Source organism: Carassius auratus, chromosome 15 (assembly GCF_003368295.1).
Source record: "Carassius auratus strain Wakin chromosome 15, ASM336829v1, whole genome shotgun sequence".
In the NCBI taxonomy this organism is placed as follows: domain Eukaryota; kingdom Metazoa; phylum Chordata; class Actinopteri; order Cypriniformes; family Cyprinidae; genus Carassius; species Carassius auratus.
This window is the reverse complement of record NC_039257.1, coordinates 22,263,193-22,279,367: the sequence shown is the minus strand read 5'-3', so window position 1 is coordinate 22,279,367 and position 16,175 is coordinate 22,263,193. Positions and strand designations below refer to the sequence as shown.

The 16,175-nt window shown below is 39.1% G+C and overlaps 1 protein-coding gene across 1 annotated transcript in view; it reads right to left on the bottom strand.

Moving 5' to 3' along the window:
- The window catches only part of LOC113115484 (low affinity immunoglobulin gamma Fc region receptor II-c-like), a 65,816-nt gene that overhangs the window by 48,022 nt on the left and 1,619 nt on the right, over positions 1–16,175 (bottom strand). Inside the window, exons 3-6 of the mRNA XM_026283078.1 lie at positions 15,115–15,423; positions 14,705–14,944; positions 14,514–14,627; positions 7,949–8,035 (exon numbers count right to left, since the gene is read on the bottom strand). Of these exons, the coding sequence (XP_026138863.1) occupies positions 7,949–8,035; positions 14,514–14,627; positions 14,705–14,944; positions 15,115–15,423 (750 nt within the window). The remainder of the gene's footprint in view (positions 1–7,948; positions 8,036–14,513; positions 14,628–14,704; positions 14,945–15,114; positions 15,424–16,175) is intronic.

Here is a 16,175-nt window from a genome sequence, read left to right as displayed (position 1 = left end):
GTACAGATTTTTCCCGGAAAAACACGAGCGCCTGGAGGCATGACGTGTGGGCGGAGCTAAAGAATCACGAGCGCGAGTAGGCTTTTGCATTGAGAGCGTCTGTGACATTACCGTGAGGAAAAAAAACATCTAAAACAAACCATGGCTAACAGTCAGAGTCAGCCGTTTATTTATGATCCAGAATCAGATCCAGGGGCTGAAATTTAACAAGAGCAGCAGCAGCAACGACGTCTCTATGTGGTATGTATTGAAACTGTATATATTTGCTTAGCGGTTTTGGAAAATGACTAAGTTCCACTTTATGTCGTCTTTTTTTTTTTTTTTTTTTTTTTTTTTTTAGGTGTACATGTGGAAAGTGCAGTTTGATGACAACATCGCATGTTGTTTACTTGATGTGCTTACGCGCCAATAGCTAAGTTAACATACAGAGATATTTGAAGCAGTTTTACTCACCGCCTGCGGTTCCAACACACGATCGTGACCCTTTTTCGTTGGGACTGCATTATCCTTAAGAAATGGAAGCTTTAGCCTAAGTTCTGCCAGGAAGACTCAATCACTTCGTCACTAATTACCTTCATCATTATCCAATCACGTCTTTATACTCCTGTATAAAAGATCGTACTTACACATGTTTGAGTTCGCAGATGCCAACGCGACAACAGGCAGATGCCAACGCGACAACAACCGCAGATTCCGACGCGATTGTACTTGCTCAAGCTGTTGTGTTTATTCATCTACTTGCTGTAATTAAGTTCGTGCCCCGCAAACTATCTAGAGTTTGACGTTCCTCTAAGATGCACACGGGATCATTGGCTTAGCTCTGTGTCGCGGTGATTATCTGCAGTCGTTTGTGTTGGATGATTTTCAAGCTTTTCTCGGCAGAGGATGTGAACATTGGCGGAGTTCCATGTGCTTCCAGGCCAGGGTTGCCAGGTTCTCAAAACCGCCAGTTACTACTATTAAAAATAAAAAAATACAAAAAATAGCCCAATCGCGTTCAAAGGGATTTATCGGTAGAATTCACATTCTAGGGGCTATATATAACACTATTGGGGTCACCTCAAACCCAGGACAGAAAAGGCAACCCACAAAAAAAAAAAAAAAAAAAATACGGTCTTGGCAACGCTGGTGCTTTCCGAGATGTCGCGTCAGTGCTGCTTGGGTCTCAACACCTGAAAAGACTTTTGTCTCAATCAACAAATATTCATCTGTACGCTCACGTGAACCTGCACGACTGAAGTCTCTCCGGACCAGCAGACAGAATTAAGGCTGCCGGTCTCTTCGGCATCTCGCCTCCATCACTTCACAAGTCTACAGCATTATAAGTATCATTTTGTTCTATGCACTTGCGGCGCCTGGGCATTAATTTATTCTCTGCAAGGATTTATACTTACACGTTCAAATAAAGCACTGGGCCTTTCGTGCTTGTTTATTGACTTGCACAGCATAATTAAGATGTTGATCATAGTGCATGCAATTTTCTGAATAACTTCTTCGTAATGAGGCACTTAAGGCTCATCATAAACGCTACAATCTTTATACCGATAAAGATTTTCGCATTTCTTAAAAAAAACACAAAAAAACAAACAAAAAAAAAAAAGCTCTGTCTAGCACACTTGAGATTCGCTGTTTTAATCCTATGCTTTAATATTTGTTTATTCAGTCTTTCATTTGCGTTATTCCTGAAAAGTTCATACTCTAATGGGATTCTATGGTTGCAGATGCAGGGAACCACTGCTCTCACCTCATCTTTACATGGCTTACTCTTGGGCTAGCGAATTATGAACACTGGATCTACCAAGCTGATGCGTATATGGACCCTTCTTTTGAGTTGTAGGTAAGATTCGGCTCAATGCTCCGTCAGCAGGCATAACTCCACGTGACACGAGTTGCTGCTGACCTTATTTCAGAGTAGTGACATATCTCCAGTTTAAACCGAATATTAATTAGCAGGCATGGTTTGTTTGCACTCCTGGTCTCCGTCTCAAGGCGCGGTCACACTAGACTTTAAACATGCTAAATTATTTCGAACGCCACTGCGAATATGGGCGGGAGCAAGATAAAACAGTCTCCCCTCAATTATCACAAGATGGATTATGTTTGCTAGCACTGTGTCTTTTGCAACGGCGTCGAAAGCGTTTTATTATATTGTAACGTTACTCTGTATCTCTCTATAAATATACACACCCTAAGGGGAGGAGGGGGAGAAGAAAGAGAGAGAGAGAGAGAAAAAAAAATACATACATAAGCTTGCGTTTCCGGTCCGACGCATTTGCATGCGTATGAATGGAAGTCAATGGAGAGAAAAGTGCAGTGTGAACGCCCATCACTCATATCTAACTAACGGCTGGAGGGGCGCGTTAAGTAGGTTCTGCTCATGCTGTCAAACTGACGTCATCAGAAAAATTATTCGTTACAGGGTGGAAATATTCAGAATTTGATAAGATTGCTAAGACAAACAATGTTTAATTGTTTACATCAAGATTAGCAATGTGTGCTAGTAAGCTTAAGTCAATTCGATTTATGCGTATTTTAAACTTAACCTCTGATACCTCAACTTAATATTATTTAAAAAAAATAAAAAATAAAAATAATAAAAAAAAAATAGGGGAGTGACAGTTAAGGGGTTAAGCTACAATCAAGGCTTGTTTATATTCGCGCATCTACTGGTGTTGGTTCATCACTCTTATTCGGCTGTTGCGGCTTTCACTTTACACTTTTAAACTTTCAGACAGCTGTGCCCTCAGCCAACCCGGATTCTTCAGTCTGCCCTCCGTTAGCAGACATAATACTAAACGAAGTGCTTACGTCAGCTGGAAATCACATTTCTAAGGCGTCGCTCCCTCTACAATCAAGCCTACACGTTTGCATGGTCCGCTTCTAATGTTTTTCCTTCCAATTTTTGCGTTCCTATTCTAATTTCGACCGTTGCTCCTTTCTTGTCTTAAAAAAAAAAAAAAAAAAATCGCAATCTTAATTTCTCTATTCGCAGACTCCTTGCCAGCATCTAATCCACGCTAAATTTTATAATCTAATTTTCAAGCCTTTTGGTTATTCAGTTCTATTACTACTTGAGGGGTTAGCTAAATCTTCCAACAAATTAAAGACAAATGTCTGCCTATTACCCTGCCCATATTGCAAATTAATTACTTTCATCTGCTACGGCCTTCCTTCGAAGTACCTCAATATTCTTCTGGAGGCAGTGTTTATCTGCCTTCTACAGGTTATGCTTCCAGGGGAATTCACTTCAAACCAATCAATTTGATCCTGCTCGCGGCATTTCCTTCAGATCTATGATTCGGACCAAAAATTCTTCACACTCTCCTCAAGCACTCAAAAACCGATGTGCAAGGTTCTGGTGTCACCTTAACAATTCTAAAATCAATAATCCTGTCCCTTCTCTGCATGGTGAAATTTCTTAAATCCGACCTAGAATTTCTAAAACGCACCAGCTCTGTTTTTCCTAACGGAGCCCCCTTTCCAAGGCTGTTTAGAACTCACTTAACCACTGTTCTCAAAGCTGCAGTCTATCTACTGGCCATTCATTCAGAATTGGGGCAGCTATTTCAGCAGCTGAATGAGGGATCTCTACATCAGCTGTTAAGATCATGGGCAGATGGTCTTCCTAAGCATTTGAATCATACATCAGACCTGATTCAAAACCATTATTGAAGCTCAGCAAGCTCTCCTGTAACTAATCAGGTAAATTCATGCAATTACTGGTGGTGGTGTTACTATATCTGTATGGTCTATCAAGGCCTGTACATGTCTGGCCTTTGTGGCTATTTCTGTATGGTCTTTCAAGGCCTGTCTGTGTCTGCCTATCGTGGCTATTTCTGTACGGTCTATCGAGACCTGTCCGTGTCCGGCTATCATGGCTATTTTTCTGTATGGTCTATCAAGGCCTTTCCCATGTCTGCCTATTGTGGCTGTCTGTGTCTGCCTATCGTGGCTATTTCTGTACGGTCTATCGAGACCTGTCCGTGTCCGGCTATCATGGCTATTTTTCTGTACGGTCTATCAAGGCCTGTCCCATGTCTGCCTATTGTGGCTATCTGTGTCTGGCCTATCGTGGCTATTTCTGTACGGTCTATCGAGGCCTATCTGTGTCTGGCTATAATGGCTATTTCTGTACGGCCTATCGAGGCCTGTCCGTGTCTGCCTATCGTGGCTGTCTGTATCTGGCCTATCGTGGCTATTTCTGTACGGCCTATCAAGGCCTGTCCGTGTCCGGCCATCATGGCTATTTTTCTGTATGGTCTATTGAGGCCTGTCCTGTGTCTGCCTATTGTGGCTATTTCTGTATGGCCTATTGAGGCCTGTCTGCGTCTGCCATTGTGGCTGTCTGCGTCTGGCCTATCGTGGCTATTTATGTACGGTCTATCGAGGCCTGTCTGCGTCTGCCTATCGTGGCTAATCATGGTCTATGGAGGCCTGTCTTGCGTCTGCCTATCGTGGCTGTCTGCGTCTGGCCTATTGTGGCTATTTATGTACGGTCTATCGAGGCCTGTCTGTGTTGGCTATCATGGCTATTTCTGTACAGTCTATCGAGGCCTGTCCGTGTCTGCCTATCGAGGCCTGTCTGTGTCTGCCTATCGTGGCTATTTCTGTTGGTCTATCGAGGCCTGTCCGTGTCTGGCTATCATGGCTATTTTTCTGTATGGTCTATCAAGGCCTATCTGTGTCTGGCCATCATGGCTATTTCTGTTCGGTCTATCGAGGCCTGTCTGCGGCTGCCTATTGTGGCTGTCTGCGTCTGGCCTATCGTGGCTATTTATGTATGGTCTATCGAGGCTGTCTGTGTTCTGCCTATCATGGCTATTCTGTATGGTCTATCGAGGCCTGTCTGCGTCTGCCTATCGTGGCTGTCTGCGTCTGGCCTATCGTGGCTATTTCTGTTGGTCTATTGAGGCCTGTCTGTGTCTGCCTACCGTGGCTGTCTGCGTGAGGCCTATCGTGGCTATTTATGTTGGTCTATCGGGGCCTGTCTGTGTCTGCCTATCGTGGCTGTCTGCGTCTGGCCTATCGTGGCTATTTATGTACGGTCTATTGGGGCCTGTCTGTGTCTGCCTATCGTGGCTGTCTGCGTCTGGCCTATCGGGCTATTTATGTTCGGCCAATTGGGGCCTGTCCGCGTTTGCCTATCGTGGCTGTCTGCGTCTGACCTATCGTGGCCATTTATGTTCGGCCTATCGGGGCCTGTCCGTGTCTGCCTATCATGGCTATTTCTGTTGGTCTATCGAGGCCTGTCTGTGTCTGCCTATCGTGGCTGTTTCTGTTGGTCTATCTAGGCCTGTCTGTGTCTGCCTATCGTGGCTATTTCTGTTGGTCTATCGAGGCCTGTCTGTGTCTGCCTATCGTGGCTATTTCTGTTGGTCTATCTAGGCCTTTCCGTGCCTGCCTATCGTGGCTGTCTGTGTCTGCCTATCGTTGCTGTCTGTGTCTGGCCTATTGCGGCTATTTCTGTAAAAAACTTAAGTTTAATCTAACGTCATTATACTGGTCATGCTAACTCTCTTTCTATTTCTTCCAGGAACCTTAGGATTCACAACTGGTGGGTATACTTCATCTACTTTTTTGGGGGGAAGGCTGGCCCCGTCTGGAGGTCTCATAATCCACCTAATTTTGGGGGTCTGCTGCGCCCCTGCCTTCGTCTTCAGGCAGGAAATGCAGATTCGCTACCCTCGGATTACGAACCATGGACGGGGCCTTCCGCCAAAGAAATTTATAATTGTGCTCACTGAGCTGTCAATAAATGTATGCTTCGTACATTCCTCTATCTCCCGAGTCTTTCTGGTAGAAATGGAAGCTTTAGCCTAAGTTCTGCCAGGAAGACTCAATCACTTCGTCACTAATTACCTTCATCATTATCCAATCACGTCTTTATACTCCTGTATAAAAGATCGTACTTACACATGTTTGAGTTCGCAGATGCCAACGCGACAACAACCTCCACCCTCCCCACCACCACCAGGATGGTCCTGTCCTTACCTTCCAGGGGGGTCTGCTGCGCCCCTGCCTTCGTCTTCAGGCAGGAAATGCAGATTCGCTACCCTCGGATTACGAACCATGGACGGGGCCTTCCGCCAAAGAAATTTATAATTGTGCTCGCTGAGCTGTCAATAAATGTATGCTTCGTACATTCCTCTATCTCCCGAGTCTTTCTGGTAGAAATAAACGATACGCAAATCTGGCGTCAAACTGGGCCTTGTTTGTAAAACAAGCATCTTCGAAATGCAGGGAACAAACAAAAACACTTGCACAACTCCGCTGATGCTCTGTAAAAATAAACTCCATCCACTGGTCCCTTAATGCTGTTTTTTTTTTTTTTTTTGGTAATCTGTGCAGGGTTGTCTTGCCCTGGCAACCAAAAACACACTTCTTTTGTGACAATTCGGTCTCTCGCTCTGATCAGTGAATGTCTCTGCTCTCAGTGCTCTGCTCTACGGGAGCGCGCGCTCTTCCGGCAGAATTGCCCTTAGGACCCATATTAGGAAATTCCGCTAACGTCACACAGAGCCATACTTGAAAAAAAACTTTCCGAAACTTGTGACAAACCGGAAGAGATTTTTTTGGAACAAAAATACTCCTTCAAACGTACAACTTAATTTTTGAAACTTTGTCCATGTTTAGCATGGGAATCCAACTCTTTAACAGTGTAAAAAATAGCATTTCACCCCCCCCCCCCCCCCTTTAACTACCCCAAATAAACACACCTAAGCTAAGCAAGATCTTCCGGATCAGGAGCAATGGACAAGCAAGTGTGTTGGAGTTGAATTCTGCAGAACATGGTTCTCCAGGTTCAGGAGTTGGTTTTAAATATATAAATGAATTTGTACAGTTGGGTGTCTACATGCAGAGGTTTACATCAGTACGTACAATGGAGAATGTAATCTATAAAGCAGAATCTTCAGATCTGCATTTAAGGCACTGATTTGAGGTCTCCATTCATTTGTCAATACAGAAATCACACCCCACCCCAGTCCTGCAGCATGAGGTGAACACCGGTTCTTCATTGATAGCTGGGGGAGGGGGGGCTATAATATAAAAAGTCAACATTAACTGCAGCTGGTGCCAAATAAAAATGATTATGTTTTGGAAAACAGCAAGTCAAATGCAGAACCGGGGCCACACACTTGCACTGAATGCCCATGTTACTTTTTTAGCACAATATTTCTTACATCTAGTTTACTGTGTTTTGGTTAGGAAAATAAAAGATTCTTTAGAATTTTTTATTATTATTATTATTTTTTTATTATTTTTTTTTGTGCATACCTCTGCAGATAAGACACATGAATGTTTCCTTGATGTTTGCATGTCTAAGTTAAAAGACTCTTTTGAAAGTTTTTTGAGCAAACAACTTTTAAAAAATTCCTCAGATTGTATTTAAAATGCTGGAAATATGTTGTTGAAGAATCACAGGGCTGCAATAATCAACAATGTAACTTTAACTCAGTAATTCAGAAATAACAATAGTATTTGCTTGTCCACCAGTTTTATAAGATAGTTATAACTAACAATTAAAATCTGACTTTAACATTTTAGGGGTCAAGAGCCCAACTAAAGCAAACATTGACCACTTTAATGGTGACACCATTAAAATAGTGATTTTCGTCTTTGTTGATTCTGCATGTTAACATCAGGTCTCGTCAATAATGGTCAATCATCACTCAAATAATCACTTAATTATCTAATTAACTTTAACTCTGCTTCAGTGTTAATTTAACACTCCTATTTTAACACTTCCACACTCTTGAGTGTGGTCTCACATGTACTCCAAGGCAGAGTTAATTTCACTCAGATTTTTTTGCTGTGTATATATATATATATATATATATATATATAATTAATAACCACAAACTGATGTTTAGGAAAATATTTTGGTGATTTTTGCTATATTTGTTATAATCATAAAATCATAAGAGCACAGACTATTGTTTTTGTTTACCTTCATCTTCTTTCTTTTTCTTCTGCTTTATTACAGATATCATTTCAATCCCATCATAGATGTGTTCAGGAGGCCCACTTAGACTGTCTGCAATGAGGAAAAAGACACTTGGTTTAACTTAATTTGCTTTGTAAATATCAGTGATAAACATAGCCTTCCAATTCCTTTAGAAATAAATTACTGTTCTTGCCATTACTCAGAGGTCACAAGCAGGTCACAAGCAAGTCTTCAAGTCATACCCCAAGTCCTCAAAGAGTTAAAGTTAATTAGATATTTAAGTGTCTAAATAAATGATTATTGTGCATTAGTGATGAACACCTACTGTTCACAATCAACATCAACATGAAGAAAAGAAAAACACAAGAACTACATCTGACTTTAGCCACATCCTTGGATGAATTCAACTGAAAAGAAAACGAAAAAACACACATAAAATGCCACCATAATCGTGGTCAAGTTTCGTTTTAGGTAGTCTCTTGAACCCTTTACTAATTCAGAGCAATTTGCTTCAAAGCAATTATATTGTTGTTTCACACACTGATAAAAATTGTTGTAAAAAAAAACGGCCAAATAAAAATGATTATGTTTTTGAAATTATTATGTTTTGGAAATCAACAAGTCTAATGTAGAACCGGGGCCACACACTTGCACTGAATACCCATGTTACTTTTTTAGCACAATATTTCTTCCATCTAGTTTACTGTGTTTTGGTTAGGAAAATAAAAGATGCAATTGTATGTATTTATTTTAAATACATAAAGGAGATGTTGGAGGCAGAGGTACACACACCAAAAAAAAAATGCATATTTAAACATCCTAACCAAAACACAGTAAACTAGAAGGAACAAATATGGTGCTAAAACAGTAACATAGGTGTTGCTCAGTTTATTGCTCAGTCTATTCAATGCTACATTCATTCATTAAGGTCCAAGCAGGGTATAAACGTGATAGTTTTCTAAATCATTGCAATTTTGTTTGCTTATTTTGTGAAGATTAAATAAAATGTTTACAGATTACATTCTCCATTGTACGTACTGATGTACACCTCTGCATGTAGACACCCAACTGTACAAGTTAATTTATAGATTTAAAACCCAGTCCTGAACCTGGAGAACTATGTTCTACAGAGTTCAGCTCCAACACACTTGCTTAGCCATTGCTCCTGATCCTGAAGATCTTGATTAGCTCAGGTGTGTTTATTTGGGGTAGCTAAACTTTGCAGGATACTGGCCATCCAGGAGCATGACTGAGAGTGCATATGATTTATCAACACGTAGTACATCTTAAAATATACAGCTCATAAAAAATAAAAGTCCCAGATGGACAAACATTAAATGCATAAACCAGTGTGAATAAACGGTATCTTAAACAAAATTCGGAGGTAGGTTGAAAAAGACAGAATGGGAAGTTTTAAGTAGTTGTACAGTTTGAAGTGTGAAGTTTAGTCTTGTACACAGATATGGCTCATGGCCAGTGTTGGGTATAGTTACTTTGTAAAGTAGTTAGTTAGGTTACAACGTTACCATCAATTAAAAGTAATCAGTTATGATACAGCGTTACCTCTTCATAAAAGTAACGCGTTAGAGTACTCATGCGTTACCAAAAATTAAAAGCCGTTTGCAGCGGCTCACACACGACAGACACAGCCCCCGGCCCCTTTAAATGCACCTAGAAGTCGTGACTCCCGACAATGAATAACGTCAGTCATCCGACTAAATTAACACTGCAGGATAACAATAACAGGAAAGACAGTCAGCAATCGGCTATTCCACATGGCGTTTTATTTATTTATTATCACAGAACATATTATTAATCAAAATTCGCACCTAACGTTACCCAGCCCGGTATATTATGAGCTACTGTATATTATGAGCACCACAAGATAACTCCTGATTTTTCTTTAACTTTAAATAATGCAGTTATCAAAGTACAAGTATGCTTACTTGTAAACACAACCTTAAACAGGCTTGCAGATTTAAATCCATTTAGAAATGACGAACAACCAGCCAGCCAATGATCTAACAGAAATTAACAGCTGACTGTCAAACAAAAATGATAACAAACCGAATTAAATCCTTCACTGCCACACAGGCAAATGACAAATCGCTTAATAGCCGAACTAATTATTATTAAAGTGTCACTCACAGTCACAAGCCTAAATTCGCTTTAACACAGTCCTCTAACATTTACTCTTCAAAGTAGTGATTAAAACGTAGCGATAAATTTGAGGTAGAATTTTTGGCGGTCGACAGAAGCTTTTCACCAAAGCAGAGTGTGCATTTTACCGTTATGTTCTTTTCTTTTTCGTTGACAAATTGAAAATAATGTGCGTACTTCCATAAACCAAACGCTGTCCTCTCTGCTATCTTGCCGGGAGTTCGGGAAAAAAAAAACCCACACACACAGGGTCAGGCGCAGGGCACAGACGCATCACAGCCATTGACTTTACGATCACAGAGCTTCGGCTCCGCTGATACATCCGCAGGTGGCACAATAGACCTGGGCCTACTGTCTGACAAAAAGCAGGCTGCAGTCGGGATTTTCCTTTCCTTAAAATAACGGATTACTTTTTTTAAAAAAATAACGAAGTTACTGATTACTTACGCACGAAACTAACGCGTTAAGTTACACATTTCAGGAAAAAAGTAATTAGAGTACTCTAACGCGTTACTTTGTAACGCGTTACCCACAACACTGCTCATGGCAGTACACATGAAATGCATGTATTTATTTGTCATTTAAACTGATGTAAACAGAAAAAGAGTAGACTGGATTTTTTTTAAACATGTCGCTCCTCTAGTGGACATTAAGTGTTAAGGCCTTCATTGCTCAAATAACAAAAGTCACTAGGATTTTTTGGGAAGGTAAGTCTGACCAATTATACAGCAACGAGTCAGACGAGTCTGAAGATCTGAGCTGAATTTGGTGAAACATTAAAGTTCTAGTCAATTACTCTCATAATAAATAATAATAATGTTCAAATATATGTTGGCTTTCTCAAGCCCAACAATGAAGACTAAGAAGAGAAACATCAACCAATTTAGTATGTAATAAAACTAATAAAATTGTAAGACATGAAAAATAGGGATTTTTTTTATTTGCCCAGTAAGGTGCGTTCACTTATTCTACTTTCTCTCTTTTCAATCTCACTCTTTTCATGTGAACTGAGTTGGCTACACATGCTTACATTCATACATTTAAACGTGATTTCTAATTTATTTCATAAATGTAACTTTATTAATTTTCACAGTTAAAATTATTAATGTCGCACACACCTACTTAGTGCGTTTTGACTTAAAAGAAAAGAGTGGTAAATGTTACAGACATATTATCATGGAACTGTTCAGTCTTTCTTTTATTTCCACTTTACTTTTATCCAAGGAGACAGAACTATTTGCACTGTATTTACAGTGGGACAATATTCATACAATACTATAACCTAGAAATAATTTAAAGGAGTCGCTTGCAGGTAGGAGCAGCACGAATTATGTGTCCAACCCAGTGGTGTAGCCAGGGGTGTGCCAGGGTGTGCCTGTGCCACCCACAGTGGCAGCTGGCACACCTAAAAATAGATGCAGAATTATTTTTTATAGTCTCAATAAAAAATGTTTACTAAACTTGGGCTATTGTTGTTTCCTTAGAATTTTTTTTTTTTTAAATCAACCCTTTCATGTGTAGTTACAAATATTTTAACTGACCCCTTGTTTCCATGGGGATGCGTCATGATTGTCACGTGACACACCGCAGCCGCTAACAGATGTGTCGGTATTCATTTTATTTAGCTTTTCATTTTTTATTAAAATATATACACAAACGTGCTTACCATGTCAACCATCTGATATTCCAATTATTCGTTTAAAAAAACCTTTATAAATTATCTTGATCCATAACGAGATGAGCGCTGCAGTTCAGAGTCCTGTCAGCCGGATTTAACGTACAGCACTTGAATTCCCCAGTTTCTCCCAAAATACATGAAAGTAAGTGGCTGTTGAACTGGACGAAGAATAGAGTAAACTTTATTGTTCTGCTATGTATGTGTGTCTGATATATGAATAAAACACGTCTGCAAATTACATTTGATTAGATAGTTTTTGCTGCTTCCATAAACATCAGTGTGTATTTTACAAACTACCAATGTATTGTTTTACTGTGATTATGTATATTTAAATTTATGAAACCTAAAATAAACATATGTGGCTGAAAACACGGCATATTAATTGTGATATATGACAAGCGCTGAGTGCGTCCGTCTCTGGCTCAGTGCCAGCCAACGTGCGAAATCAGTTTGAATCTGGCAGTTCTGTGACGCCACTGAACATTCTAAATCATACTCTCAGGGCCAGGGGCACAGAAATACACAGCACAAATACAAATACACAATCCCCAGTGTTAATTTAACACTCTGAGTGTAGACTCAAATAAACACTGAAGCAGTGTTAAAAGTAACACTGAAGCAGAGTTGAAGTTAATGAGATAATTAAGAAGTTAATTGAGTTATGATTAAGCATTATTGAAGACACCTGATGTTAACAAGCAGAATCACAAACGAGAAAAATCACAATTTGTGTATCACCATTATAGTGGTCAGTGTTTGCTTTAGTTGGGATCTTGGCTTGTAACTTTTTATTTTTAAAGTTTGTTTGTCAAACCAAGAGCAAAAATCATCGCGTGTTGATGATTATGTTTTAATGTTGTAATTTGACATGAATCACTGAACTCATTTACAGTCTCTTCTCAAAGTAAAACGTCCATTATTGATTGTCACAGCTTTGATTCCACAATGAAAAAAAATCTGTATTTTCTATACATTTCGTAGGTATCTCTTGCAAGAGATTCTGTTTTTTTTTTTTATTAAAGAATTCTAATTTTAGGCACACACAGATAACAATAATCAACGTATGAATCTCAACAATGGTGACAAACAACATATTCAGATAAACAGACCAACTCTGAACATCACAAAACTAGATACAAAAAAATGAACATAAAAACAGCAAAAATAAAATATAGTTAGAATAAAAAGTTAAAAAGACCGTTCAGCTCATAATTTATTCATGCCGCAATGCATGATGGGAGCCATGGATGAGTTTTTATTGGCTACAACATGCTTTTTTGATGGTCACCGTTGTTGTGATGCTCACGCTGATTCCTGATGTCTGTGTGTCCAAACAAAAGATTATTATTTTTTTTTTTACATCGAACTAACTATTAAAAACATGTCATACTATGTCAGAAATGCTGGGTTGCTTAGTTTTCTTTTTCATTTAATTTATGTATGCAGTAAAGAAACCTAAACTCAGGCATTCAGGTCACTCTATAACAAATAGCTCAAATCACAATCAATGGCGCACACATGATTGCCTTTGCTTTGGTCTGTCTGTATGATATAATTCAGTCACCACAGCCACATAAAATCTAAAGATAATAACTGAAGGGTCAAGATCCCAACTAAAGCAAACATTGACCACTATAATGGTGATACACAAATTGTGATTTTCTCGTTTGGTGATTCTGCTTGTTAACATCAGGTGTCTTCAATAATGGTCAATTAACTCAATTAAATTCTTAATTATCTCATTAACTTCAACTCTGCTTCAGTGTTACTTTTAACACTGCTTTAGTGTTTATATGAGTCCACACTCAAGAGTGTTAAATTAACACTGGGGATTTTGCTGTGTAAGAATCCAATAGATGGTGAACTAATGCTAAAAATGTTAAAATGTAATTTACATTTTTAATTATTTTTGTTAATAATATCTGCCGACATTTGGACTGCCAACCAATCAGCAAACAGCAGCTGACTGTGACCCCAGCAGTCTATGATATAAACAGATAATTTTTGATTGCACATTGCCAGCTAGCAATATGTTGCAGAGCTCCTTTCTTAATTTTTTCAAAGCAAAAAACCTTGGCTTGATGGACAGCTGGACACAAGGCCTTAACGTTACACCTGATGAGGATGTTTCTCCCTCCCCGGGCCCAACATCAACAGACAGTGTTGCCAGATTGGAAATGTCCAAGTTTAGTACCAGAAGTTCATTATCGTATTTGGAAGAAAATTATTACATTTAACAATTAACTAAATTTTGACATGACCTGCAAATTTCCACTAGGAGTATGGTTGGACAGAAGCAGTGCAACAAAAATACTATCCCATAATTTTGCACAGTAATCTGACAATAAATGTGGCACACCCAGATTTTCATATGCACACCCATAGTCTCTTTTCTGGCTACACTACTGGTCCAGCCACATCTGTTTCAAATATTATGGCAATTAATATCAATAATTAGATGATCAGATGAAAGCAGCGTTTCAGCGCTGCCTACAAGTGCTGATGAAATATCGAAGTCATAAACCGATTTCTAAATCTCAAACAAAAAACGAGAAATCGAGCCAAAATCTAATTTTCCGTTTGTTAAACTAAACGGAAAAACAAATAAACAAGCCATTTACCATTTCTTGTTATTGCATTCTAAGCAGTAAAAGAAATTATCAAAATGTACACGGACTGTTTAGAAACAGTTCTTGTGTCTGCAAATGTGTGATGGAAAATTAATTAAACCTTTGTTGTTTCTGTAGCACCACAGCAGGACCAAGAAGACAATGATCAAAACTGCAACAGTCAGTCCAGCAGTCCCTCCAATTATCATGGGATTGAGACCATCAGATCTTGAGTCTGTGGAAGTTGAGATATATTTTTACATTTAGATTAGTGCTGTAAAGTGTACAGAAGTATATAGTCCTTAGTCTGACCTCTGACTGAGATCCAGCTCTTGGGTGACTCTCCTCTCGGGTGTTTGCAGTAGTAGAAACCCTGATGTGACTTTGAGACAGTAGTGATGCTCATCTCTGTAGTTTGATTCTGGATGAGTGATCCATCTTTATAGAAATCAGCTATGAGGTATGATGGGGTTTTAAGTTGATATAAACAGCGTAAAATCAGATTATCTCCTTCAGTCAAAGGGTGGACCGGACTCTCCAGAATCACACCAGCTACAGAAACAGAGCAAACAAATGAAGTTTAATTATATAAACAATATGACGATGTCTGATAAAACAACATTTTTATTGCCACTTTCCCATTGAGTGTTTTTGTCCACTCATGTTTAATGCACTTCATGCTTTGATTATGAAGTGAAATAAATAAATGCAGGAACACAGACAGTGTACAGTGATATTAACAGCATGATGTTTCTCTCCAGATTCAGACTCACACCAGTACACTCCAGTGTCTGATGCAATGGAGTAGTAACATTCTCTTCTTCGTGCTCTGCAGCTGTACTCTCCTCTATCAGAGACTTTCACACGATTGATTGTTTTAGTTGCAGCTTCAATAGTTTCAGTGTTTGAGTCTTTTCTCCAGAGAAAGTCCCATCCATACTGTGACTGAATCCCCTCACATCTCAGAGTAACTGAGTCTCCGGTGAACACTGAACTCTGTGGCTCAACAGTCAGAGTTGGTTTAGGAAAATCTGTCAATATAAAGTTAGTAGGATTAGTAGTTATTAATGTTTTTTAGCTGAAGGTTTTCTTCTTCTCTTACTAGTAAATCATTATTGCATCTTGATTGTTAAGGAAAAGTGAGAAATAAATCTGTAAGAATCAATCACAGGAACAACCCTTATAAAACAAAAATATATGAAAATATACTGCAAAGTATAATGTGATATATTACATAATACATTTGACCACGCAATCCTTGTGTCAAGCCACTCTTGAACAACAGACAGCATCAGATATTCTAATTTATGACCAGCACCTGTATATACATCTGCCATATGTTGCCACCCCTCAAAAATTCCTGCCCCCTTCTCGCCACCCCATTAATATTTTTCTAGATCCCCCCCTGGAACTAAGGTTTAGATGTTGATTTATTGTTTCATTTGAAGTAACCATGTTAGAGATCAGTGTTTGCTTTAGCTGTTCACTTGACCCTTGACTTCTGTCTTAATTTATTCTTTGGTTGTTATAACTGTGTGTTCCTGAAATGTATAAGTTGTAACCCTGAAGTCAGTAGTTGGATATAGTACATTTATGACAATTGTCAATTAATTGACTAATTTCATCCACAGCTTAACCTCGTGTAAAAAAAAAAATTACAGTAAATTTGTTTTTTCAGAGACAGTGGTTCTGTGACAATTAGTTAATATAAAGAACATTCCAAACAGTTTGTGTGCAAAATGTATAAATCCATGCTATCGCTCTGACTCAAACATCAGGAATC